Here is a 27,654-nt window from a genome sequence, read left to right on the forward strand (position 1 = left end):
TGGCTAGGTAATATAATAAGGGAGAGGGAGTAGAGGAGGCAGAAAGAGGTGCTGGTTTTAGGTTAGATTGAGATAATCAAGGGATAGGGTCAGGGTGAACAAAGGGGAAAAAAATTGGAGGAGGCGTAGTCTGAATCATTTAGTTTGTTGAAATATAAGACTACAGGGTCCTTTTACAAAGACGCACTGAAAAATGGTTTGCAGTGTAGGCGCCGATCCATTTTTTAGTGCGCCTGTAAAAAAGGCCTCTTTTTTGGGGGGCCGAAAATGGACGTGTGGCAAAATCAAAATTGCCACGCATCCATTTTGACTCTGAGACCTTACCGTCAGCCATAGACCTAGCGGTAAAGAATCTTGTGGTAATGACCTACGCGCGTCAAATGCCACTTGGCATGCGTCCGTTATGCGTGCCAGAAAATAAAAAATATTTTCCAGATGCGCATAGCGGATGCGCACCAAAATTGAAATTACCACAAGGGCCACGTGGTAACCAGGCGGTAACTCCAATTTGGCACACGTTCGGCATTTGTATGCGCCTACACGGCTTAGTAAAAAGGGCCCTAGATTTACTAAAGTGCACTGCCATTTCAGTGATTGTGAATATCGATAGACAATTCTACAACTCTGCATCCACATTTACATACAAAAAAGTAGAGAACAACAGCACTTTCTTGTACACCTACCCCCCCCCCCCCCCAAATTCTATAAAAGTCACTAGAAATTGTGCGTGCAAATTAATTGAATGACAAGCTAGCTAGTGCCGATAACTGGCTTGTTAACAACCAATTACTGGACTAATTAGATTTACTTGATATATACGGGAAAATCCACTGCTTATTTCTAGGATACGCAGCATAAAATGTATTGTACTGTTTTGGGATCTTGCCAGGTACTTGTAACCTGGATTGGCCATTGTTGGAAACAAGAATCTAGGCTTGATGGATCTTTGGACTGTCCCAGTATGGCAACTCTTATGTTCTTATGTTATGTTATATTTAAGCATGGGATCTGCACCTAAATTTTACATGCGAGTTCAAAAAGGGACCAGGGATATGGGGGATTCATGAGTAGAGCGTGTTCCTAACATTTACGTGCATTGTTATAGAATGAGGGAGATTCACATCTAATTTAGGCATGTACATTTGCACCATGTTTCAGTTGGCCGCACCTAGTTAGCTATGATTCCCGAGCATAAACACTATTCTATATACCTCATCTAACGAATTTTTTTTTAGCGCCATATATAGACTTCATCCCTTAGGGCTAGATTCAGTAAATGTTGCTCAAAAATTGGCATCGAAAAATATCGGTGCTCAATAGTATTCTACAATGGGCACTCAAAAGATGAGCGCCCATTATAGATTACCATTGAATGCCAATTTCAGTGCCCAAATTTGGGTGCTAGGACTTATGCCTGCCAAAACCATGTGTAATTTCTAGCACCCAGTTTGGGCGCAATGCCCCTGATCCGCCCATGCACCCCCATGGCTACACCCCCATTTGGGTTGTATGCTACAGGATTTGGGCATACATTGTTATAGAATAGCACGTAGCAAGATGTGCACACAAATTCAAATTGGCATCAGTGCCAATTACCACCCAATTATTAGCGCTAATTGGCTCATTAGCCAATTTAATTGGGTGGGCATCTTGGATCAGCACCCAAATATTGGTGGCCAATTTTGGGCATCATATATAGAATCCAGGGGTTAACATTCATAAATGCAGTAAACCGACTGCACACTGTTCTGTAATAATCAGAGCAAGCAAATCAGAGGGAAAGAACAAACAAAATGTCGTCAGGTATGTGTTTGTGACGCCACAGATGGAACAATGAGGCAGACTCAGAAACTGAAGGAAGCAGATGTTTTATTCATAACTCGACACGGCCCGTGTTTCGGCTACTGCCTGCATCAGGGGTCGGTCAGAATTAAAACATCGATTGGAAACTCCTCTTTATTAACAACAGTAGAGGAAAAAAACAGAAAACGTTCTCTGCACAACTCATGAGAAAAGCAGCATCTTGGATTAGTGATGCTGGCAAACTGCCGTTGCTTTTCTCGTAAAGCCTCTTTTCCTCCAGTCCTTTTCACACTTCCATACTCTTCTCCCCTTCGGAGTCTTCTCTGGGTGCGATCCAGTTTCTGAATCCTTTACTCTGCATGTTTAACAGGGTTTCCTTTCACAAGATTTGCAGCTCACTTACTCCTCTTAAGTTTAGACTGTTTCTGGGGTATTTCCTTTTTTATTACCTGAGACCTTGGTGATCTCGGGCCTTGTCTTAACAAGCTTTAGGACTGCTTTTTGCTAACTGATAGGAAAGAGACCAAGAAAAGTCCATTTCCATCCAAAACGGGGCCTTAGTTAAACTAAGGAAACCCATTTAGTTTATTTATGTATTGAATTTTTGAATAAACTTACAAAACAATCTAATAAATGTCAAACCACAACAGATCTTTCTTTAATAGAAGATCATATGATTACCTTCAAGGCCCCCTCCTTCTCTTTCTACCTGCTGCACTTCGATTATGAGTGATCCAGCTCTTAAGATTCCCACTCCATTAGTTTTCTTTTGCACTTGGTTCAAAGCCTGAAATATTTGTGGGTACTTTTTATGGGTGAAGAGGTGCTCCTGCACAAACTCCACTGTCACATGCAAACGCTCTGCCTCATTGACGTACAGCATACGCTTCTTTGGAGAGTTGAAGCTTCTGACATTCATGGTAACTAAGTTAAGATTGTGAGCCATCTAAGCAATAGGATTTAGAGCTATGCGCTAGACAGCACCCCTCCCTCATCATTTTGGCCACCCACAAAAACCTTCCCTACTAGATCCCTCAATCTGTGCCCGCACCTCTGCCCTCCCTCCCTTCCCTTCCCCCTCTCACCCCATCTCTCTGACAACCCTCCTCCCCCCAGAAACCGCTCAGCCACTCATTCCCTCCTCTGGCAAGTGTGAAAACAGAAAGGATGGCATCACCTTCCCCAGCACTCCTGCTCATTCCTCCATTTTATTAGAACATACATGTCCCGGTCTTATGCCCATAAAAATCTAAAGAACAATCCACTCCCCCCATTTTGCTCACAGTCCATTCTGCTGAGAGTCCTCCCCTAGCTGTCGATGATGCTAGGAAAGATGGATGTCAGATAGATCACTGTTTATCTCACGATCCTGCCACTGTCAGTGAACTACAACTTGAGCTGTGATGCAGACGTCTCCTTTTGCCCTGTTCCACCTTCTGCTATCGGGGTCACTCCTCTTGGAATGTATTGATGCAATAATCGTTTTCCACCACTTGCTCTGCTGTTAACAACCCAGTGGCGTAGCCACAGGTGGGCTTGGGTGGGCCAGGGCCCACCCATTTATGGCTCAGGCCCACCCAACAGTAGCACATGTTTAGTGGTAACTGGTGGGAATCCCAAGCACCACCAGCTGAAGATTTCCCCCTGATGGTAACGAAAATGCTACTCTCCACAATACCGGCACCTGTGCATGCTCAGTTTTCAGTGCATGCCTGCTGCCAAGGTGGAAAGAAGCGTTTTCCCACCAGCTGAGATAATTTGTTTTTATTTGGGGGGGGGGGGAGAGAACACTTGGTGCCCACCCAATTCTTGCCTAGGCCCACCCAAAATCTGTTGTCTGGCTACGCCCCTGTAACAACCCCACCAAGGCAAGAGATGTTTCTTCTGTAGTCCGTGTCTTATATGCTTTTCCCTCATGGGTAAATGCCAGGCCCAAAGGATGAAGCCAGAGGTAGTGGATATTTGCTTGACACAACTGAGTTGTAAAATCCATCAGTTCTCTACGCTTTTTCAGCATGTAGGGAGAGAGGTCAGCAGAAAGTTCAATGTGATAATTCTCCCAGATCAGCTTAACCATAGCACGTGCTTTTTTTCTCTACTCCCTCCTTAAAGTGATACCTATGAAAACATACCCCTAATTCCCATGGTAGATTAGCTTGTGGGGCCACCACAGATTGGTGAGCTCTCTCAATATGCTGGTAGGCTCCAGTCCCCTGATCAATATCGGGACCCAGCAGAGTTTGTACAATTTTCCATACTACATCTGTAGAATTAGCATATTCTGAGTATCAGATACCCCACAGATGCATAGGTTACAGCACCTGCTCCGGTTTTCTAAGTCCTCGAGTTTCTCTAGGAGCTCTGCATGTTGTCCCTGGAAGTCAGTGCATTTAGTGTCCAAGGACCCTAGTGTGTCCACCTTTTCTTCTATTCTGGCTTCAATGTCCTCCAACTGGTGCCCTAAGTCTGCCATATCATAGCGCAGGTCAGTTGCCAGTGTAACAATCTCTCCGTTAATCACCATGATGTCTTGCTTCAAGCTGTACAACAGCTCTCTCTCAGCTCCACCAGGAGGATTGGTAGGTCTCCTAAACCGCCACGCACTAGCTTTTTCCCCTCATCATCCGACATTCTGCACCTCGTGACGTCTGTAGCTGCCTCCTATTGTTGTGGTGTGGTGGAGAATTTCATTGTCTACTAGCTTTTCCCTCTCCATTGCCATTCCCAAGTTGAATTGCTGCCACAGGGAGAGTGGTATGCTGTTGCACTGCCGAGAAAAATGCTAATTTTGGAGGGTTCACTCAGAGCTCTCCATTCAAACCTCCATACTAGGGCCTTGGTGATGATCTCTTGATGCTGCTGTTGAGAAGGATAAAAATGAAGCTGCCACTATTATCTGCAGAGCTAGTAGCTACACCGGAGTCACACATATCTAACTGTACATATAGATATAGATAGATATTTGTATTCTTCATTTTTGTTAAGCAGTTTGAATTTCTTCTCTATAATAATTTAGAATTCTGTGGTATCATATGCCGCTCTAATTACCATAACTTCCAGCTAAATTCCCTTGTGTCTTCAGGCAATAAATCTAACAAAGGAGGACATTTTTAATGCCCATAAGAAATTCAGAATTGCTGAACTACAGAAAGGCCATGCCTTTGAATATTCATCAGGCTAAGGCAGGCAATAATTGAGAGTACTAAGCAACTTAAGTGGCTCTGATGCAGCTGCCAAAACTCCTTTTATGTTTTCAAAGGCATAAATATATACAACAAAATCCTATTTGATACAAAAGTGCATTTATATGGAAAGACTAGAGATGGAAAAAAAAAAAGATTGCATATTGAGCCCAATATTCAAAGAGGTTTAACTGGGCAGGAAAGGCTCCTGCCTAGTTAAACCCCCCTGAGCTGGCTGGGTAGTGCCACTGAACATTTCCACTATCTGGCTATTTCATAATTGGCTAGGTTAGGGGTGGTCTGGGGCGGAGTTTGGGCAGAGTCACAACTTACCCAGTTAGGGCCAAATTCTATATAAGACATCTTAAATGGGTAAGGTAAAGTTAAGAGTAACAAGATTTGATATTTCTGCCTTTCTATGGGACAGCCAAAGTGGTTTACATTTATTATATGCAGGTACTTTCTCTGTCCCCAGTGGGTTCACAATCTAAGTATTGTACTTGGGGAAATGGAGGGTTAAGTGATTTGCCCAGAGTCACAAGGAGCTGCAGTGGGAATTAAGCCCAGCTCCCTAGGATCTCAACCTACTACACTAACTATTAGGCTACTCCTCCTCAGAATAACGTGCATAGTGCTATTCTATAAACCGTGTCTAAAGTAAGACGTAGTTTATAGACTAGCGCATAGGCCAGGTAATGTGCAAACATTTAGGTGTAGCCATTTACGCCACTGAAACCCTGGTGTAAATGTCCGCACCTAAATATACACATGTGCCCCCAAATTTTATAACAATGCGCATAAATGTGATTGATACCCCTGACATGCCTACATGCCTCAAAAATAATACTGGATTCCCATCTATAACCTAAATATAATACACAGTGTTGAAAAATGTTCTTCAATAAATTTATTAACAATCTTCTCCCTATATATACGTATATGTATAGAGACGTGCTCACATATTTCTGAAGGACAGTCACAGACTCACTGGTCTTCAAAGTTGTCCAGGCATATAATCACAGCACGACTCTATTTTTTTTGAAAAATGCCTCCAAGTGCCACAAGTAATATATTCGTACACTCAATGCTGTGAAACTTTTACTTAACTTAAAAGGTAAAAACGGGACCTGTTGAGTAGCGTGTGAAAATTGGCCATGTGTACAATTTAATGCACACTACTTGCTGCACCTTATATAAAATCCAGGGGTTAGTGGCCATATTTGGTCTGCTAACCAGCTAGGCAAGCACAAGTTATCTGGGAAACAGTCTGAATATCAGCTGGTTCTCAGTTAACTTCCAGGTCATCACACATACCTGCATATTTAATATTGGGAGCCACACATGCCTCAGGACTCAATATGCTACTTTAACAACTGGCTCCCAAAATGTGGGCTTGGGCCCCCTCTTGAATGCTCTTTTACTTTGTTGGTAGGAATGATGAGCCCTGCTAGCCAAGTATATAGACTGCTGCTGCTCCTCACTCCTTGTTTCCAGCTCTGAGCAGCAGGCTGGAATTTCTTGTGCATGCACGAGAAGTCCCAGCATGCTGCTCAGAGACAGAAACAGAGTGGCGAATCTGATGACACCAACAAAAAGTTTTTTTAGGGAACAGATTCCAACGCAGGGGAAGAGGAAACAGAAGAGGGAACACAAGTCAACGGAACAGACCATGGACATGGTCCCAGAAGTAGGATCTGTGGTCATCAACTTATCCAGCAGAAAATTAACACCAGCAGAAGAATCAATTTTGCTCAAAGGTCTTTCCTTTGTTCTGTCTACCCATTTTAACAATTTTCAATTCCATATAGACTTGGAAAAAATTATTAGAAAATTAGAACTTAAGCTGTTCTTCCATAATCGTGAGGAAACATATCACAGGACGATCATTAAACCTAAGTCCATATGGAAACCATCTGGTCCACAAATCCCGGCATTGCAGACTTTCAAGGCGATGGTCCTCAGGGATTTAGAGAAATTAAAAATGGAGAGAGGTTTTTTACATCAGAAGAATTATAACATCACTAAAGATGAAATGAATGCGTTAAAAACACTCAAAAATGAAGAAGGGATTATCATTAAAAAAGCTGATAAAGGTGGGGTGATTGTCCTTCAAAATCGCTGTGATTACATTAGCGAGGGACTGAGACAACTCAACGACATTAGACACTACAAGAGACTAGCGTTGAATCTGACCTATAGATTACAGTCCCTTATTAATTTTTATTATCAATTTTTATTGGTGACACAAAAGAACCACATTACAGCAGTCTACGTGCAAACATACATAGTATAAACCTTGTGTTAAACATCACACAATAAGCATATTCAATTTTTATTTTTCCCCCCTCCCCCCCTTCCCTTCCCCCCTCTCACTCTAATTCCCTACCCTCCCCTACTGGACCTATTAACAGTTCAAAATCCTGCTTCTCCCAACTGGCGTAAGAGTGTCCCAAAACGGGGACCATGTTTTGCAGAATTGGTCTCCCCTCTTTGAAGCCAGGTCTCCCACTCTCTTCTTTTCCAACATGCAACATTGCATCATAGCTCCTCTCCATTGTGGGACTCCAGGTGGTTCTGGCTGTAGCCATAATTGCGTGATTGTTCGTTTGCCCATCAGGCTTGCCCTTTTCAAAAAAGCTTTCAGCCCCTCTGGTGGCTTTCCTTGGATGTTGTAAACCTCAAAGAGTTGACCTGGTGATGGGTGCCATTGTACCTTCCACATCTGGGATATATGACGTCCCAGTGTTATCCAGAAGTGAAATACCATTGTGCAGAACCAAAACATATGGCCTAGAGAGGCTCCCACGTGGCCACATTTTGGGCAATCATCTGTGGTTCTAATGGTCGCTTTAAAAGCCCTGTGTGGCGAAATGTAGAGCCGCAAAACAAATTTGTATTGCATTTCCTGCCATGCCACATTCTCTGTCACCTGGTGCACGCCCGTCAGACACAGTTTTATTTGTTCAGAGTTGGGCTTCCACCTCAGTTCTTGGTGCCACTGTTGTGATACATATGTGTAATCTAAAGTCCCCTGCAGGTCTCAGAGGTGGCGGTGGAAATAGCGAAGTGGCACTTTTAACTGGGCCTCCAGGGCTAGTAGATCATTCATGGAGTCCCATATTTGCTGCATAAGATCTGTCGCAGGTAATGATCTAACATAATGTCTAAGTTGTATGTATTGAAAATAGTCTTTCTGTCCCAGCCCAAATTCTTCACACAGGGCTCGGAAGGGTTTAATAGACCCCGTCTCAGACACCACCTGAAACAAATATTTGATGCCACAGATCTCCCATTTCCTAAACAAAGCGGACCTTCCCCCCTCTGGGAATGCCAGATTACCTTTAATGGGAAGCAGTGAAGTTATTGCTTTATTCCATTTGTACATCCTACCCAGCCATTTCCATACTTTACGTAAGGGGTTTAGGATATACCCATACTGTCCCAGTGTTGGTAGTTCCCTTGCTGGGGCATGAAGCCAGTAGGCAAATTCCATTGGGGCCATCAATGTGGTTTCCACTCCTGTGCAGGAAAAGAACTCTTTTGATCGGAACCAATCTGATAAGTGCCGCAGGCCGCATGCTATCGCTATAAGTTTTTAAGTCAAGCAGTCCCAATCCCCCCCCCCGAACAGGGCCTCATGAGGTTTATCAAGCCTGTGCATGCCCGTTTACCCCGCCATAAGAAAACAGTAAGGGTTTCATAGAGCCACCTCTCCTCTCTGTATCCCAGTATGGCAGGGATCATCTGAAAAATGTACGTCCACCTCGGGAAGATGAACATATTATACATTGCAATTCTACCTTTCAGTGATAAGAGCAGACCCTGCCAACCTTGCAAGATTTCCTTTGTTCGGGTCTTCAAGGGGCCTATATTCTCTTTATACAAGTTCGCTAGGTCTTTTGGGATGTAGACCCCTAAATACTTAAGGTTACCTGTGGCCCACTGAAAAGGGAACGAGTCTTCCCACCCCACCTTCACCTCCTCCTGAATCAGAAGAGCCAATGATTTATGCAGGTTTAATTGCAAACCCGAAAAAAAACCAAATTCATCTATCACTTCTAGTAAACGTGAAACTGAGGTTTTCGGTTGGGTAAGTGTAAGAAACATATCATCCGCGAAAGCTAGCACTTTTATCAAATGCCCATGGAGTGTGACTCCCCGTATATCTGGGTCTAGCAGAATCGTTCGTAAGAGAGGCTCCAGGTAGAGAAGAAACAGTATAGGGGATAGTGGACATCCCTGCCTTGTGCCCCGTTCTACCCTGAAAGGCATAGATCTAGTACCATTAATCAGTATTTGTGCGGTGGTGTTATTGTAGAGCGTCTGAATTGCTTTTAGAAACCAGCCACTCAGCCCAATATACTCGAGTACTTGAAACAGGTATTCTCCATTAACTTTATCAAAAGCTTTAGCCGCGTCTAAGCTAACTAATAATAAGGGGTCGCCCGTAACTTGTCCATAAGCCACTGCAAGTAGTGCTTTTCGAACCTGCCTTACCGCCTGTTGGCCTTTGACAAACCCCACTTGATGTTCTCCTATTAGGTATGGAATGTGGGCCGTCAGTCTGTTTGCCAGCACTCGGGATAAGATCTTAGCATCTACATTAATGAGGGAGATGGGTCCATAGGACTCCACCTGGTCTTTTGGTTTACCCGTTTTGGGGATTAATGTTATCAGGGCCTCATTCTCTCTTGGTGGAAAAAATCCCCTAGTCACCACTGCCTCAAAGTAATCTACCAAGACTACACACAACTGAGGGGTCAACATCTTATAGTACTCATTGGAGAAGCCATCGAGCCCTAGGGCTGAGCCCGGTTGTAAAGCTTTTATTACTTTGAGAACCTCTTGCGCTTCAAGTGGTGCTAGCAGCGCTTGGCGGGCTGTTTCTGTTAATTGGGGCATTTTTGCATCTTCTAGGTAGTCCCGAGTGAGTCAGGGGGCCCTGAACCCTATCTTTGGCACTATACGTTTCCCTAAAGTATTCCCGGAATATATTAACTATATCTTGTAGCTTAGTTAAGCTGTCCCCCTTGGGATTCGTTATCACTGGGATAAATCTTTGAGAAGTTTGTGTTTTGGCCACCCTGGCTAGTAGTTTACCTGATTTATTCCCAAAGCGTTGGAAGTTCAGCCGCCGAACCACTAACTGTTTCATAGCTTGCTCATGAATAAGAGAGTTAAGCGCTACCAGGGCTGCTGACATGGAGTCCCTGTTATCTGGAGTGGGGTATGTTATATATTTTCTCTTTGTTTTCCTATAATCTGCCTCTAGTCGCAAAATGCCCGCCGCTAGTCGTTTTTTCCTAGCACTTTGAAACGCTATCACTTCCCCTCTCATAACCGCCTTAGAGGCTTCCCAGAATAATACAGGTGAGTCACATGAAGTTTGATTCGTGTCCTCATACAGTTTCCATTTTTCCAGTAGGTGGTCTAAAAGTTGTTTGTCTCTATAGAGATAAGCGGGGAATCTCCAGTGGTTAGTTGCCCTCCCTCCCTTCCTTAAATCAAGCTCTACCCATATCATACTATGGTCTGAAATTTCCATGGGACCAATAACGATCTGCTGGACTTTAAAAAACCAAGATTGTGATATGAGGATACAGTCAATTCTGGACCAAGATTGATGAGCCTTGGACTGATGGGTATAGTCCTTTGTGGTAGGGTGGAGAGAACGCCACGGATCAATTAAATGTAGGTGTTTACAGAGTGCAGATATCCCCTTACCCTTACCCACCCCTGGAATAGCTGTGGGTGATGCTCTATCCAAGGTCGGGTCTTGCACTTGATTGAAATCTCCCGCCCACACCCAAGGGGCATCAGTGTATTGCAGCCCTAGCGCTATTAAAGACTGAAAAAAGCCTGGGCTGGAAGAATTTGGCACGTATATAGCGCACAGATAGAAGCTCTGGCCTTGATAGTTAACACGTATTAACACTATACGTCCCTCTGTATCTTTATAAATTAGGGCAGTGGTGCAAGGTAACCCTTTGCGCACTAGTATTGCAACCCCGCTCTTCCTATTGCCCGAAGAGGAGAAGTGGCTCTCACCCACCCACTGCTGACAGAGTTTCCCATGCTCAGTGTCTGATAGTTTTGTTTCTTGCAAACATGCAAAATCTATGTTGCGTCGCCGTATCTGGGATAGGATCTTATATCGTTTCACCGGCGATGTGATGCCGGAAACATTCCACAACAAGACCCTTATTCCAGAACAGCTAATGTCTCCTCAATTTTGGAGATACTAACAATAATGTTTCCTGACTTTACCCCCGGGGGCCCAGCCTCTCCCCAGGAGCGTACATGTTGTAGTAGGAGACCAAGATTCGATCTAACTCACGTGTAATTGTAGGTACCAGTAATATCCCCCCCCCCACTTGCCCCTCTAACTATCCTCTCAACTACTCCCTTCAACTTACCCTCCCCCACCCCTATCCCTCCCCCTACCCTCAAGTATACCCATTTCTTCCCCTCCCCTTCTCCCAAGAAATACCTTGAAAGGGCATTCCCCATCAAGGCCGAGTCACAATGTGCTGAGTGCCCCGCTCCCCCCCCCCCCCCCCCCCCCGAACCCATCATTGTTACAGTTAATCTCTGGCAATTACCATCTTTGAATCTGAGACCTTGAGAGTGTTATCAGACCTGGCAAAATGGTCGTATCGAGTACAGAGTCTGCTCACCACAGTTCTTTTAGTGAAACTTCACGTTGGCGTTGCAGGTCCGTGTAGCTCCTGATTGATAAATTGGGTCGCTGATTGTTCTGAAGTAAATGATATCCATTTTCCATCTTTCATGATTTTCAGCGTCGCTGGGTACAGGAGCATAAACCGAGTGTTTTTATCAATTAGAGAGGAGCAAATCGGATGAAATTTTCGTCTCCTCTCCTGCACACTAGCTGAATAATCCTGGAATATTCTGATTTGGTTGTCCGCATATCTTAAGGTGTCTCTTTTCTGTCTGTACCCCTGTAGAATCTCTTCTTTATGGAGGTAGTTGAGAACTTTTATTATGACCACTCTGGGTCTAGATCCAAGCTGGCCCGGTCTCCCTAGTCTATGGGCCCGTTCAATACAAAGGTGGCCTCTGCTGTCTGATATGGCAAATTCTTTGGAGAGCCATGCTTCCAGCACTGTGCCCAGGTTTTTGTCCGGTATGGTTTCAGGCAAGCCCACCAGCCTGAGATTGCAGCGTCTGGCCCTGTTCTCCAGTTCATCTAGCTTCTCTGCTTGAGCTGTTAGCTGTTGCTTTAAGCTGGTTATATCCGGTTCGCGTTGCTGCCATGCATCCTCCAGGTCTGATACTCGTTTTTCAACCTCTGCCGTTCTGCTTGTTATGTCCGCCAATGTGCCATCTATTTTCTCCAGTCGGCCCTCTAGTGCGGCGAAAAGGGGTTCCAGTGCGGTTCTTACCGCTGCTACCAGTTGTGCAAGTTGTCGGGCAGTGAATTCGGCTTCGCTTCACAGAGACGCGGTCACCATCTTGGATTCGCTGTTAGCCGCAAGTAGCTTTTCTTTTTCATAAGTACATAAGTACATAAGTAGTGCCATACTGGGAAAGACCAAAGGTCCATCTAGCCCAGCATCCTGTCACCGACAGTGGCCAATCCAGGTCAAGGGCACCTGGCACGCTCCCCAAACGTAAAAACATTCCAGACAAGTTGTACCTAAAAATGAGGAATTTTTCCAGTCCATTTAATAGCGGTCTATGGACTTGTCCTTTAGGAATCTATCTAACCCCTTTTTAAACTCCGTCAAGCTAACCGCCCGTACCACGTTCTCCGGCAATGAATTCCAGAGTCTAATTACACGTTGGGTGAAGAAAAATTTTCTCCGATTCGTTTTAAATTTACCACACTGTAGCTTCAACTCATGCCCTCTAGTCCTAGTATTTTTGGATAGCGTGAACAGTCGCTTCACATCCACCCGATCCATTCCACTCATTATTTTATACACTTCTATCATATCTCCCCTCAGCCGTCTCTTCTCCAAGCTGAAAAGCCCTAGCCTTCTCAGCCTCTCTTCATAGGAAAGTCGTCCCATCCCCACTATCATTTTCGTCGCCCTTCGCTGTACCTTTTCCAATTCTACTATATCTTTTTTGAGATACGGAGACCAGTACTGAACACAATACTCCAGGTGCGGTCGCACCATGGAGCGATACAACGGCATTATAACATCCGCACACCTGGACTCCATACCCTTCTTAATAACACCCAACATTCTATTCGCTTTCCTAGCCGCAGCAGCACACTGAGCAGAAGGTTTCAGCGTATCATCGACGACGACACCCAGATCCCTTTCTTGATCCGTAACTCCTAACGCGGAACCTTGCAAGACGTAGCTATAATTCGGGTTCCTCTTACCCACATGCATCACTTTGCACTTGTCAACATTGAACTTCATCTGCCACTTGCACGCCCATTCTCCCAGTCTCGCAAGGTCCTCCTGTAATCGTTCACATTCCTCCTGCGACTTGACGACCCTGAATAATTTTGTGTCATCGGCGAATTTAATTACCTCACTAGTTATTCCCATCTCTAGGTCATTTATAAATACATTAAAAAGCAACGGACCCAGCACAGACCCCTGCGGGACCCCACTAACTACCCTCCTCCACTGAGAATACTGGCCACGCAATCCTACTCTCTGCTTCCTATCTTTCAACCAGTTCTTAATCCATAATAATACCCTACCTCCGATTCCATGACTCTGCAATTTCTTCAGGAGTCTTTCGTGCGGCACTTTGTCAAACGCCTTCTGAAAATCCAGATATACAATATCAACCGGCTCCCCATTGTCCACATGTTTGCTTACCCCGCTTTTAGAGCTTTTTCTTGTGCTTCCAAGCGGCATAGGAACAAGATATTGTTCCATGCACCTTCCTCCATTCTCCTACAATGCCAGGTCAGTTTTTACAAATTTTCTTGTGGCGGTATAGGTCGGGAACGAGCGGGGCCCTCAGAGCAGCACAAAAACGTTGTTACTGCTCCCACCACATCACGTGACCTCCCACAGTCCCTTATTAATAGAATTACCAACAAAGCAGTGAACGAAGGTTACATCACCTCTAAGGACAAAAAATTTCTCTGCTGTGAACATCCTATCATTCCAGTGATGTACTGTCTACCGAAAGTGCATAAACAGCTGCTTAATCCCCCGGGCAGACCTATTCTGTCCAGTAGGAATTCTGTCCTTGAATCCCTGTCAACTTTTATTGACACCTTCCTGAGACCGGAGGTGTCTAAGTACCCCTCATACATTAGAGACACGACGCACTTCCTCCACAAACTTCAAGATGTGAATCTTAACCAAAAGAATGTTCTCATGGTCACTTTGGACATAAGTTCATTATACACTTCTATACCTCAAGACGAAGCTCTTGACGTGATCAAGCAAGCATTGGACAACAGAGTTAGACCACATCCAATACCTACGGAGTTCCTACTGACGCTCGCTAGAATAGCGATGAAGGAGAACTATTTTATGTTCCTTGACAAGATGTATCTACAAGTCAGTGGGGTAGCAATGGGGGCGACGTTTGCCCTGTCAACAGCAAATCTTTACATGTCCAATTTTGAATCAACATGGATTGCTCGGTCCCCCTTTCAAAAAATCATCTTACATTGGTGGAGATACATAGACGATATCTTCATGCTTTGGGGGGGCACGTCGATAGATCTTCAACAATTCATGAAGTGGTTAAACAGTTGCAATCAAGAAATTCAATTTACCGAACAACATTCTGCCGATTGCATTCACTATTTAGATGTGGCGATCAACATTGTTTCGAATAAATTTGTCACCAAGGTATTCAAGAAAGCTACAGACAGAAACACCTTTTTGCATAATTCAAGCTGTCATCCCATACATCTTAAAAACAGTTTACCATTTTCTCAGATGCTCAGACTGAGAAGTATCTGCACTGACACATCCACATTCAAGATCCAGGCAAAACAATTGATGTGCAATTTATCTGACAGGGGTTATACCAAGTCCATCCTCAAGAAGGCATACTGTAGGGCTAAATACAATGATAGGAACCTGCTTTTGTCCAGTACATCAAAACGTCATAAAGAAGAAAACACACTTACCATGGTCATGCAGTATAATGAACATAGATCCCATCTTGCAAATGTAATCAAGATGGGACATTATGAAGTCAACGAGCACCTTTGAAAATGTGGATTTACGTATTGCTTTCGCGAGAACAAAAAATATCAAAGAAACGGTCAGCCCAGCTGATGTAAGACTTTCTATTAACAACATGAAAAAAGTCCTTGGACATTACAAATGCGAGCACTGTCAGATATGTAACATTACTAAGCAAACTAAAGAATCTGTTAATCCCAAAACCAATAGGGTCCACAAATTATTACAGTTTACAAATTGTTACTCTGACCATGTCATATATTCTTTAAGATGTCCCTGTAATAAAATTTACATAGGCATGACAACAAGACCATTGAAAGTTAGGATTCTGGAACACAGATCCAATATTCGCAGATCCGCTATCAAAGAACCCATCATGGAACACTGTATTTTTCACAAACACAAATTCGAACAATTAGAATGTTTTGTGTTACATTAGGTAGGGATTCATCATAGAGGTGGCAATCGAAAACTTACTTTATTAAGAAGGGAGGCCAGGTGGATCTTTGAATTTGATACTTTGGAACCTAATGGGCTGAATAATTCCATTGATTGGCACAATTTCTACTAAGACATGCCCATTACATAATGTACATGCGAGTATTTATACCAGCTAGTTGTACGTGGACGCTGAGGCGCCAATTTGAAATGCTGTATACTTCCATCTCAAGTATGTCTGACTGTGAGGTGATTTTGATAGTGCAGTTGCTACTTTGTGTAGATTTCTTCTTTCATCATTAAGACTGCGTAATCTATTTTGTTTGTTTAAGATTTTCAGCACAACCTTAAAGCACTCCGTTCCTGAAGAAGCCTTGTTTCTAGGTGAAACGGGTTCCCGTAAAACGGATAGCGATGAGTGCCTGATTCAAAAGCTAAGTGTTAAATCTTTTGATATGCTGAAAAAAAAGAAAATTGATATAAAGAGAAATTGATGCAATTTTATAAAAAGAAAATTACTTGAAAAAATAATTGAACACATTAAGAGAAACTCACGTTGTTCATTCAGCAACATTAAGGCATAAAATTTGAAGCTTGCTTAAAATGGAGTTTTTTGCCCAGTGATAGAATCGTAGCGTGTGTTATAATTAATTGTGCTTTTCCTATAAGCACGCACTAAACCCCAGGCAATCCGCCTGCGGTTTCTGAGGGCTTTTTCTCCATTTTTTGAATAAGCACCAGTTATTTTACCGCTTGAGCTATGGTCTGGTATTAGGTTACAATTTATGCTCCAGCGATACTGCATTTATTCTGATCAAATGCCTTGATCCACCCCTACTCCTTTGTTTTGGCTGTGGTTTATATGTGGAGGTTTTCTTACTCTGGCCTGTTGGTTGCTGTTCTGACGTGCCAAAGAGTGAAACCACATTGAGAATGTGGCAATTGTAAGGCATGTGCATCTTGGCACTCCCTGTCTTCTTCCTCTCCTGCTTGGTGACTTTGGGAGTCTGACTTCTGACTTTCTCAGCATGGGCTAAAAGACCCATGAATTTTGCCTTCCTCCATATGGCCAGCAACCTTCAGGGTGCCGCACTGCTCAAGAGTGGCCCCATCTGCTAAGCGTGTCTGGGTCTTTAGCAGTAAGGCCCTCAAGGGAGTCAATGAGAGCCTTCAACTGGGCTACAGTTTCCTGTCTGGACAGCTCAAGGGTATGCAGGTTCTGTGCATGCACAAACAGCTGCATGGTTTTCACGCCAACAAGCCACAGCCTCACAAGATGGGGGAAGTCGCAAGAGCTGAAGATGGATTTTTACGGAATTTGATTCCAATAGAATTACAATTTGAAACTAATTAGATTTTTTACAACAGCCTCACTATAAGTTATTCTAAACAGTTATGTGCATGATCCCCTGGATTCTATAAAGGTAACCATACACTTAGTGAATCTCACATGCACACTCACAACCACTGCGTGTCTGCATTTAGACTTGTAATGAGAGGGAAAACCTCATACTACTGTGGCCACTTGGTTACTTTTAACTGAAAAAACACTATTGGCGCACAGTGAAAAAGTAATCATGGGTTAAAAAAAACCCTCTCATTAATACAATGGTGGTATAATCATCCGCAGAGGCGCCATTTTGCCGATTGGCTCGTGCGAATTTGCAGTTGCAACTCCTAGGGTACAGGAGGATTCTTTGCACCGCGCTACTGCATTTGATTTTTAAAGTGCTGATCTTACCCCTTGCTTTTCCAGCTCCCACGGTCGTATGGTGAGGACCCTTGACAAAGCGGCAGCAAAACGGGTCCGTCGGGACCTCACTCTTACAGAGTATCCACGGAGCAAAGGAGCACTAACAAAAAGATAAGTGGTTTTCGGATGATTATACCACCATTGTATTAATGAAAGGCGTTTTTTTTACCCACGATTACTTTTTCACTGTGCACCAATAGTATTTTTTCAGTTAAAAGTAACCAAGTGGCCACAGTAGTATAAGGTTTTTCCTCTCATTACAAGTATAAATGCAGATACGCAGTGGTTGTGAGTGTGCATGTGAGATTCACTGAGTGTATGGTTTTTGAACAAAGGGGTGTGAATCGGATTTATTTTGTAACACTTCTATAAAGGTAAGCCATTTTTAGGCACAGATCAAAGACGCGTATGCAAATGAATTAGTTAGGGGTTCTTTTATAAAGGCGCACTAGCATTTTTAGTGCATGCTAAAAAGAAGCGTGTGCTGAACGCTAGAGATGCCCATATATTCCTGTGAGCATCTTTAGTGTTTAGCACATGCTAAAAATGCTAGCGAGCCTTTGTAAAAAGACCCCTTTAATGAGCTGTTAACAATCAATGATTGATGTTAATTGGCATTACTTAGGACTGCAGTAAGTCCTTTCCAGCTGCAGGGAGATATGATTGAGGTCTACAAAATCCTGAGTGGTTGTCACGTCTGTGGCCGTGACCACCCTCATACTTACCCTGTTTCTGGGAGTCAGTGGCTGTGCTGACTTCTGCTTGTCTCTGTGTCTGTCTCTGTCTTAGTTTCTCTCTGGCTCTGTGTGCTGATTGCCTTACTGGACCTCCACTGTGTGGGCTATGCCTCTTCCAAGATGGCTGCCGCCTCCTCTATGCCAGTATCCAAGATGGCTCCTGCTTGTCCTTCCTGTGGGCTCACTTCCTCTGTGTGTCAAGCCTCTGTTTGGAGGCAAGGAACTTCCTGCTTCTGTCCTGCTGGTGGTGACTCATCAGTGAGTTCCTTTATAAGGAAGGCCTGTGCTTGCAGTCAGGGCCTTCGCATGGTGTCATTGTCTGGTGTCATGCCCAGAGGCCTACAGGTTAGTCAGTGTGTTGCTGCGCTGCTTCTAAGCCTGTCTTCTGTGTGGGCTTCTTGCTCTTCTGTTTTGTACCTGTGGGCTTCTTGCTCTTCTGTTTAGGACCTGTGGGCTGCTTGTCCTTCTGTGTGGGCTTCTTGCTCTTCTGTTTAGTACCTGTGGGCTGCTTGTCCTTCTGTGTGGGCTGGTGCCCTTCTGTTCCCAGTACCTGTGGGCTGGTTGCCCTTCTGCGTGGGCTGCTATCCCTTCTGCCTTTAGTCTGTGTTTGGAGCCTGCTGTTCAGCCCTGGTTTCCCCGTTTGTGTTTGCAGCCTGCCCTACTCCCTGCTTGTACATTCTGTGTGCACATCCTGAACCTTGTATATCCTGTGTGCACATCCTGGCTGCTAGTCCTTCTGCCTTCGCTGTGGAGGTAGCCTCTGCAGGTCAGCCCGGGTTTCCCCGTCTGTGTTTGCAGCCTGCCCTACTCCCTGCTTGTATATCCTGTGTGCACATCCTGATCCTTGTATATCCTGTGTGCACATCCTGGTCCCTGCTTGTTCGTCCTGAGTCCTGGTTTTGGCTAGCTAGTGTTATCCGGTTTCCCGCTCTGCCTAGCTACCTTCTGTCCCATGTGTCTACCTTGTACCTTGCTTCCTGTGTGCTTATCCGGATCCCTGCTTATGTATCCTGATTCCTGTATCTGTCTAGCTAGCGTGTATCTTCTGGGGGATTTATCCTGTTACCTGCCTCGACCTAGCTAGTGGGTTTGCCCAGGGGGTATTCCCAGTCTCCCCTTCTTCCTTGCTTGCATGTCTGCCCTAGTCCCTGCTCCTGATAAGCTTCTGTCTGTCTAGTCTGTCTGGTGTGTCTGGCTTAGCGGCTGCATGCAGCGCTTAGTGCAGTCTAGTATAGTTTGTTCCCTCGGGTTTCCTAGACCCGGGGTGGGTCCTCTGGATTCCAGTTCCACCTTGTCCTGCAAGCCCTGCCGGCCGCCTGCACGCTGGAGCTCAACTCCAGTGGAACGGTGGCTAAGTGCAGGTGAAGAGGTTCCTGTTCTGCTAGTTCCAGTTGCCTGCTCCCAATCCAGAGGTCCAGTCCGACCCTTCCGTGTGTTCTGCTCCAGGGTGGTCTTGCCTGCCTCTGCCGCTCCTCGGCAGGGGTCCAAGGACTCACTATTCCCAGTTCCGCCTCGAGGACCTGACAGCATGCCAAGGCCCTCGAGAACACGACAGTGGTGTAGAATGAGTAGAAGTAAATCGATTTTTTACTCGTTCCAAAAGTACAAAGACTAGGGGACACTCGAGGAAGTTACATGGAAATAGTTTTAAAACAAATAGGAGGAAATATTTTTTCACTTTAAGCTCTGGAACTCTTTCCCGGAGAATATGGTAGCAGCATCTAGCGTATCTGGGTTTAAAAAAGGTTTGGACAAATTCCTGGAGGAAAAATCCATAGTCTGCTATTGAGACAGACATGGAAAGGAAATGCCTGCCCTGGGATTTGTAGTATGGAGTGTTGCCACGATACGGGTTTCTGCCAGGGACTTGTGACCTGGCTTGGCCACTGTTTGGAAAACAAGAGACTGGGCTAGATGGACCATTGGTCTGACCCAATATGGCTACATGTTCTAATTGAATAATGAGCCAAGTAGCGCCATGGGAGGGTCATAGGTGGATCAGGGGTGTTCCTGCAATTTATGCGTGCTGTTATAGAATATGGAGATCCGTGTCTAATTTAGGCGCAAGGATTTACACCAGAGTTTAGCTGATGTAAATCCTCATGGGGCAGATCCTAGCGCTATGTGCTGTTCTATAAATGGTGCCTAACTTTGAGTGCCACTTATAGAGTAGCACTTAGCATGGGGTTTTTTGGTGTCGATTTTTTGGCGCCATCTATAGAATTTGGTCCTAAAGGATCCTTCTACTAAAATATACTGAAATCTGGGCTTAGCACTTTTAACATGGTAATTTCCCACACAATAAAGCCTACATTGAATGCAGCACATTATTTTGCTTTTTAAACAATATTTTTATGTGTGTGCATTACCTGCAAGGGTTAATGTGGGAGCACTTACCACCTCCTATTTAGGAGGCACTAGGTGCTCCCACATTAATTCAGTGTTATGCAATTAGTGCGTGCTAATCACAACGCACCAGCCAGATAATGCAGGAAAGCTCACTTTCCATCCATGTCAAACTCCTCCACAAATATATTTATATATTTTACAAATAGTTAATATGCACGTAGCATGTGAGAATGGGGAAATTACTGCAAAATAATTTAATGCATTTTGTGGCAGGTAAGCGTTTTCTCACTCACCAAGGGCATTAGGGCTTAACACCTCCATCTTCTCAGCGTAGAAATCAGCTGCCAGTTAAGAAGTGCTAGTGATACTAGTGCGATTAATTACATTTTGAATATTATCTTGACTATATTTAAAGTTATATTCACAACAGTTCTTTAATAAAGTTCTTTATAAAAAATGAAAATGGATTGATGAAGATTTGCACATCGCCGCTTTTGAAAGTTTGACAAGCAGCGTTGATGCTGTGAAGTCTGATGATCCTTGATATTAAAAAAAAAACTTAGTCAGAAACAATAAAGTGTGGAGAGTTTGGTAAAATCTGATCATAGGTGTGTAGAGATGATATTCACTCTGCTAATGTACTGCATTTAAAGAAATAATTGCCTGGGACTCATTTTTCTGTATGCTTAGATATATGTATGAATGCATTTTAAAAGATAATATTCAATAACTTACATGCTCCAGCCATGCTCCGCCTATGAACAGTCCCACTGGCAAAGTACACACCATCAAAGCATGGAACATATCTTTCCACTAGTCCATATTCTATAAGAAGTCATTTATGTACCTTCCTGCTGCGTACGACTAGGCAGCTCCTTGTAGATTTACCCCAACCCCAGTGTTATGTTATGTCTTCTATTCCGCCACTACCTTCACAATATAGGGTGGATTACATCATCAAGAAGCTAAACTACTACGTCCAGGAATTACAGTAATACCTCGGTTTTCGTTGACTTCGGTTATCATTGGTTTCGGTTTTCGTCGATTTTTTCCGCAAAAAATTTGTCTCCGATTTCGTCGGCGTGCTCACATACGTAATACATATCAGATAGACAATAAACATTAAAGTTCTGTCGTCATAGTATAAAAATTACAGTGATACCTCGGTTTTCGTCAGTTTCGGATTTCACCGATTGTTTTCAGACGCATTATCGACGAAAGCCGAGATATCACTGTATATCACAGAACAGACAATAAAACAACTATACTATGATACAATAAGATAGAAAATACATAGTAATCAAGATTCAAATTCGAGAAATGAAATTGGTGAAAAAAAACAAAGCCTTCAGATTTTTCTTGAAACTTAGGTAATGTGCACATGCCCTGGAAAATAAAGGTAATGAATTCCAAGTTTCTGCTATTTGGTATTGTAATGATGCAGTAAAGTGTTTAACTGACTTTAGCTTGGTAACTTTCAGAAAACGCAACAGGAACTGATTCCTAGTATTATATCTTGAGGTGGCATCATGTCTTGAAAAACCTCACCATGTATTGATACTCTGCAGTGACTAAACTTTAAAATCGATTGATTTTGCTATGTCCAATTACTTTGAAAGCTGTTTAACCTATAGAACATAGCTTTGCCAACAGCATGCACTATGACCTCAGCTAAAATTAAGGATTGTTAAATCCCTATACATTGCAAAGTGTTGACATTGGTATTATAGATTGGTCATGTTAGTGAAGCACTGGAGGTGGCTCATGAGAGCAAAACTGGCAAAAGCCCTTATACAAGAAACTAGGAGCCCATCACTGGATGATACCACTTTACAAAATTACCCCTTAGGATAAAAGTTGTAGAATCATACTACACACCTTTTTTGTACAGTTGGTTTCTACTTGACATATTGTATATTATGGTGAGAAGGCAGATTTTTATTTATTTATTTAATTTATTTATTAGGATTTATTTACCACCTTTTTGAAGGAAGGCAGTGTAAAGTAAGAATAGATCAAACATGAGCAATAGGCAATTACAACAGTAAAAATATTTTTAAAAACAATACAAAGTATGGCATAGTATACTACTTACAATGTCAACACAATACATAATAGAACATTTTAATTTTATAGTGAAAGGTAAAGCAAAAATGGAACATACAGATAGGTAAGAGAGTAAGAAGAGTTAGAAATTAAGGTGACTAATTTAAAGTTAAACTAATTTAGTTGATGATCTATGTTTAAACATTTTTACAACATGTTTCAAAACCTTCTTCCAAAGTTTGCTCAACATTACTAGAGGCAGAGTAGGGTGCTGTATTTTCTAAGAAAAGTTGGATATTCATGACTAGGTTTGGACCAGTGGCGTAGCTGCAGGTGGGCCTGTGTGGGCTGTGGCCCGCCCAGTTTGTACTAAGGCCCATCCCAAATTGTGTCTCTCTCTTGCTGTGGCTGGTGGGAATCCTCAAACCCCACCATCTAAAGATTTCCTCCTCGTGAGGCAACCAGTGCTTTTCCAAACAGTAGCTGGCAACACACACCGGCCCCTCTGCACATTCTGAGCTTTCACCAGGCGGAAGCACTGAGCATGTACGCAGTGGTGTTCCTAGGCTGGCTGACACCCAGGGCGGATCGCCAATGCGCCCCCCCCCCCGAGTGCAGCACGACCTCCCCCTGGCCAAATTACACCCCCCCTGGTGCATTTTTACCTGCTGGGGGGGGGGGGTGCCACGTGCCTGTCGTCTCTGAGTCCGCTCGTTTCCTGCTGCTCCCTCTGCCCCGGAACAGGAAGTAACCTGTTCCGCGCAGAGGGAGCAGCTGGGAGGGAACAAGCGGACTCGGCCAACAGGCGCGCGGCACCCCCTCAGTGGCGTGCACCCGGGGCGGACCGCCCCCACCTTGATACGCCACTGCATGTACGCACTACTGGCAGCGGTGTCAGCTCAAGTGAAGTGCAGCCAACTGCTGTTTGGAAGAGTACTGGCTGCCCAATGAGGAGGAAATCTTCAGCTGGTGCAGTCTGGGGATCCCCACCAGCTCAGGTATTTAATATTTTGTGTTTGGGGGTAGGGGGAGAGCAGAGCAGGGGGAGGAGACCAGGAAGGGCTAAATTCCGTGCCCATCCATCTTGGGCTCATGCCCACCCAAAATTGGCTGTCTGGCTACGCCCCTGGTTTGGACAAAAGTCATTTTGGCAGTCAAACTACTCAGCCAGTGAAGCGGATCAGAGGGAATGGGTCCCAGCTGGAAACAGAGAAGTACACCAGTCCTTTTTTCCATCTGAACTACTCAGCCAGTCCTGTCAATACCCAAAGCTACCGATCTTAGCCCATCTGAGCTGAAACAAATAACTGTTGGGGGTTTAATGCTGGCCCACTGTTCACCTGTAGATGTTGTTCAGCTGGCCACAATTTGGAGCAATTTACTATAGAATATGCTAATGAATCAGAAATTAAGACACTTTCAAAAACAGCTTAAGGCACTCTTTTTTCAGCAGGTGTTTAGTGTGGTGTTGTGAACAAATATGTTGTGCTAGATTGTTTTCATCTGTTGAGTTTTGACTGACTATCATTGTAATCTTGTTTTTTGAAAACAGCATAAGGCACTTTTTAGCAGGTATGTCATTGTATTATAAATAATCTGTGAATTGTTATTTGATTTGTTGTTTTATGCATTGTGCTGTTGTATTATACTTTATGCTGTTTTTATGATTATGTTATTTGATTTTTAGAAATAGCAGGATAGGAATTCAGTACAAGCCTCATCCTTTCAAATATGGGATTTCTTGGCCGCTATGTTCTTATTGATGTGATTGTTAATTTATCGTTTTATCTCTTGTCAGAATGAAACAACGTGGTAGCCAAAAGTAATTTATTAGCTCTCTACTTGGATTCCATCTGCAGGTCTGTTATAATTTCTTTCGTTTGTAAACATGTTTTCTCAAAGGAGGTCTGAAATTCCTCACAAATCATTGTAGGTATGTGACGCACAGGTGGCAAATGACATTTTTGTGTTTAATGATGCACATTTCAACAAAAATGTGGAAAAGATTAAAGGGGTGATTATCCCAAAGACTGAGAGAAATCGCATCGGGAACTTGACAGAGCAGACAATTCAGTGCAGCAAGATATTTATAGCAACTCTGACCCAAAAATATCATTCTCCAAGCAGGATGGAATCAGTCACACAGTGCGTGATATTGTCCGATTGTGCCAACATGAAGCATAGCAAGCCTTCAAATGTTTTTCTGAGCATGTATGGGACTTCCTTCACAGCCACAGTCCCACGTCCTTTCCATCTATTTTTTTAACTAAGTTTGTGATTGGGCTTGATTTTCTAATTCATGAAATTTTTTTTTTTTTTTAATATTTGACTCCTTCTTGCTTTCTTTGAATTTCTGTGGTGCCTATCCAAAAAGAATTGTGTTCCAGGGGCTCTGTTTACTAAGCCACACTATAGGCATGCTAGAATTTTTAGCGTGTGCTAAAAGTTAGCGTGAATTAACACTACAGACACCCACAGTGATAAATAGGTGTCTCTAGCGCTTAGCGTGTGCTAATTTTAGTGCACGCTAAAAACATTAGTGCACCTTAGTAAACAGGGCCCCAGGTGTCTTACAATAAACATATGGTCATAAAATCTCAAAATATAAAAAATAACACACAAAACATCATGAAGACAAAACAATAATAAAGACAAAATATGAAAAAGCATAATAAAATATCATACCACTCAATACCTGCCCACTTCAATTGCTTGGGTCCACCCAACCACTAATATTAACCAGGCCAAATATTAGCTCTGACCAGCCACGTTTAAAGTGGGCAGGTCAGGAGCTATATAGGGGCGGAGCTGGGGAAGAGCCAGCACCCGCATAGCTAACTGGACAAAATTCACCTGGTTAGCTACATGGGCCTGGCTGAATATGGACAGGACCCGCATAAGCTCCAGCAACAACATGAAACACAATTAGCTCTGGATATTCAGTACTGGTACCTGGACATGGCCCAGCACTGAATATTGAGGGCTAATTCTGCAAGCAAGCTGTCAAAATTGTTAAAAATGCTGACCACCAAGGGCTGAATATTACGGGCTGAATATTACCCCCAATATAAATAGCAAAAATCTAAAAACATAAAAATTACAATGTAAACCGCTCCTAATGCATCACCTTCAAAGAGAAACTTAGGATAAATGGTTACACCCCATCAACTGAAAGCTTCAACAAAGAATCTCATAGGCCTTTCTGAAAGGTGCAATTAATATGTGGTCCAGGACCTGATTATCTTTGGAACTGTGTTCCATAGCTCAGGGCCAAAACAAGAGAAGCTGTTTCCACTTCTCTGAGCACTTCACCCCATAAATAGCTGGGGTCTCAATATTCTTGAAGATATCAAAAAACGTTGGGAATCAAAGTGAGCCAGTCTATTTTCAAAAAATAAACATACCTCCTTGAAGAATATATTAGAGTCAAAGCTAAATACCTTAGAGGGAGATTTATTCACCTCTGAGTACTGAGGGAGCCAGCAGATAATAGACCAGGCCCCAGCTGGGGGCACAAGGCCAGACAAAACATTGACTGCTCAGGAGATGGAGAGAGGACATCTCTAGAAGTTCTTCTCACTAGTTCTATGATCGCATAAGTGTGACACCCAGCTTGATAAAAATGTGGGCCATTTTATCTCTTGGACAGATTGCTGAGGAGAACAACTCATCCATCTGTCTTGAAGGAGCCAGCAAAGGCGAGAATAGGCCTTGTTTGGGGCAGGAAACCAGGTGCAGACATCTGTCACCTAAAAGGAGAAGAGAGGACATTCTTGGAAGCATCTCCCACTAGTTCTGACAACACTGTACCCGATAAAAGCAAGGGTCAGTGCTATGCATATCTACAGGCATGCATCCAAAAGGATGAAGTCCTTTTGAGGTCATTAGGCAATATCTGGAGCCTCTGTACGTTGTTTTCATTAGTTAAGAAACTGAGGGACTTATTCCAAATTGAGGTTGTTGAAGAATGGTTCTACCTAATGGGGAAGCAGAAAGCCAGGGCTAAGGACTCAACTACAAGTGAAACCCAAGACTCGGTGGGAACAATGTCTCCAAATGGGTTGGTTTTGCACATAGCATGACAGTAATGAACCTCACTCCTAAGCCAATATGTGGAATAGATCTCAGTCTCTCAAATTTACTTCTAACACTTGCTGTAGTACTTGCATTGTGCTAAAGAGAGCGTCCTTCTGTAGTTCATAAGATGTAATGTGCATATGAAACTTATCCAGGTGTGTGCCTATGCGGCTTAGTAAAAGGGAAATGGGACTTGATATACTGCCTTTCTGAGGTTTTTGCAATTACATTCAAAGCGGTTTACATATATTCAGGTACTTATTTTGTACCAGGGGCAATGGAGGATTAAGTGACTTGCCCAGAGTCACAAGGAGCTGCAGTGGGAATTGAACTCAGTTCCCCAGGATCAAAGTCCACTGTACTAACCACTAGGCTACTCCTCCACTAGCAACATTCCATGTAGAAGCCTGCCCTTGCAGATGAGCAACGTGGCCGCGCAGGCTTCTGTTTCTGTGCAGGATGTCAGACTCACAGAAACAGAAGACTGCGCGGCCGCGTTGCTGATCTGCAAGGGCAGGCTTCTACATGGAATGTTGCTAGTGGAATAGCAACATTCCATGTAGAATCTCCAATAGTAGCAACATTCCATCTAGAATCTCAAATAGGGAAAGGGAAATGGGACTTGATATACCGCCTTTCTGTGGTATTTTGCAACTACATTCAAAGCGGTTTACATATATTCAGGTACTTATTTTGTGGCTGGTGCAATGGAGGGTTAAGTGACTTGGCCAGAGTCACAAGGAGCTGCAGTGGGAATTGAACTCAGTTCCCCAGGATCAAAGTCCACTGTACTAACCACTAGGCTACTCCTCCATAATGCATTCTGCTTAATTCCAACAAAACAGTTGTAGAAACGTTATGCTGCTGCTAGATAGTCTTTATTCCACATCGCTCCCTGCCATGCATTACCTTCATCGCTGTTGTCATCCACTAGAATGATCTCTTTCAGTAGGTGAGCTGGTGTGTGATTCACAGCACTGTGCACCGACCTCAGAATCACTGACAAAGCTTCATTGACAAAGATAAAAATTAGAGAAATCTGTGGCAGGTCCTTCACATATTTCAACTCTTTACACCTAAAAAGCAAAAAAGACAGAGGCAGGTTAACAGAAGAATCATAGCTT

At 43.6% G+C, this 27,654-nt stretch overlaps 1 protein-coding gene across 4 annotated transcripts in view; it reads right to left on the reverse strand.

The window, feature by feature from the left end:
• Positions 1 to 27,654, reverse strand: part of GALNT17 (polypeptide N-acetylgalactosaminyltransferase 17) — a 473,734-nt gene that overhangs the window by 274,594 nt on the left and 171,486 nt on the right. For all 4 annotated transcript variants that reach the window (XM_030185764.1, XM_030185763.1, XM_030185762.1 and 1 more), the window contains one exon: positions 27,440 to 27,606. In XM_030185764.1, the coding sequence (XP_030041624.1) occupies positions 27,440 to 27,606 (167 nt within the window). The remainder of the gene's footprint in view (positions 1 to 27,439; positions 27,607 to 27,654) is intronic.

Source organism: Microcaecilia unicolor, chromosome 13 (assembly GCF_901765095.1).
Source record: "Microcaecilia unicolor chromosome 13, aMicUni1.1, whole genome shotgun sequence".
Classification (NCBI taxonomy): domain Eukaryota; kingdom Metazoa; phylum Chordata; class Amphibia; order Gymnophiona; family Siphonopidae; genus Microcaecilia; species Microcaecilia unicolor.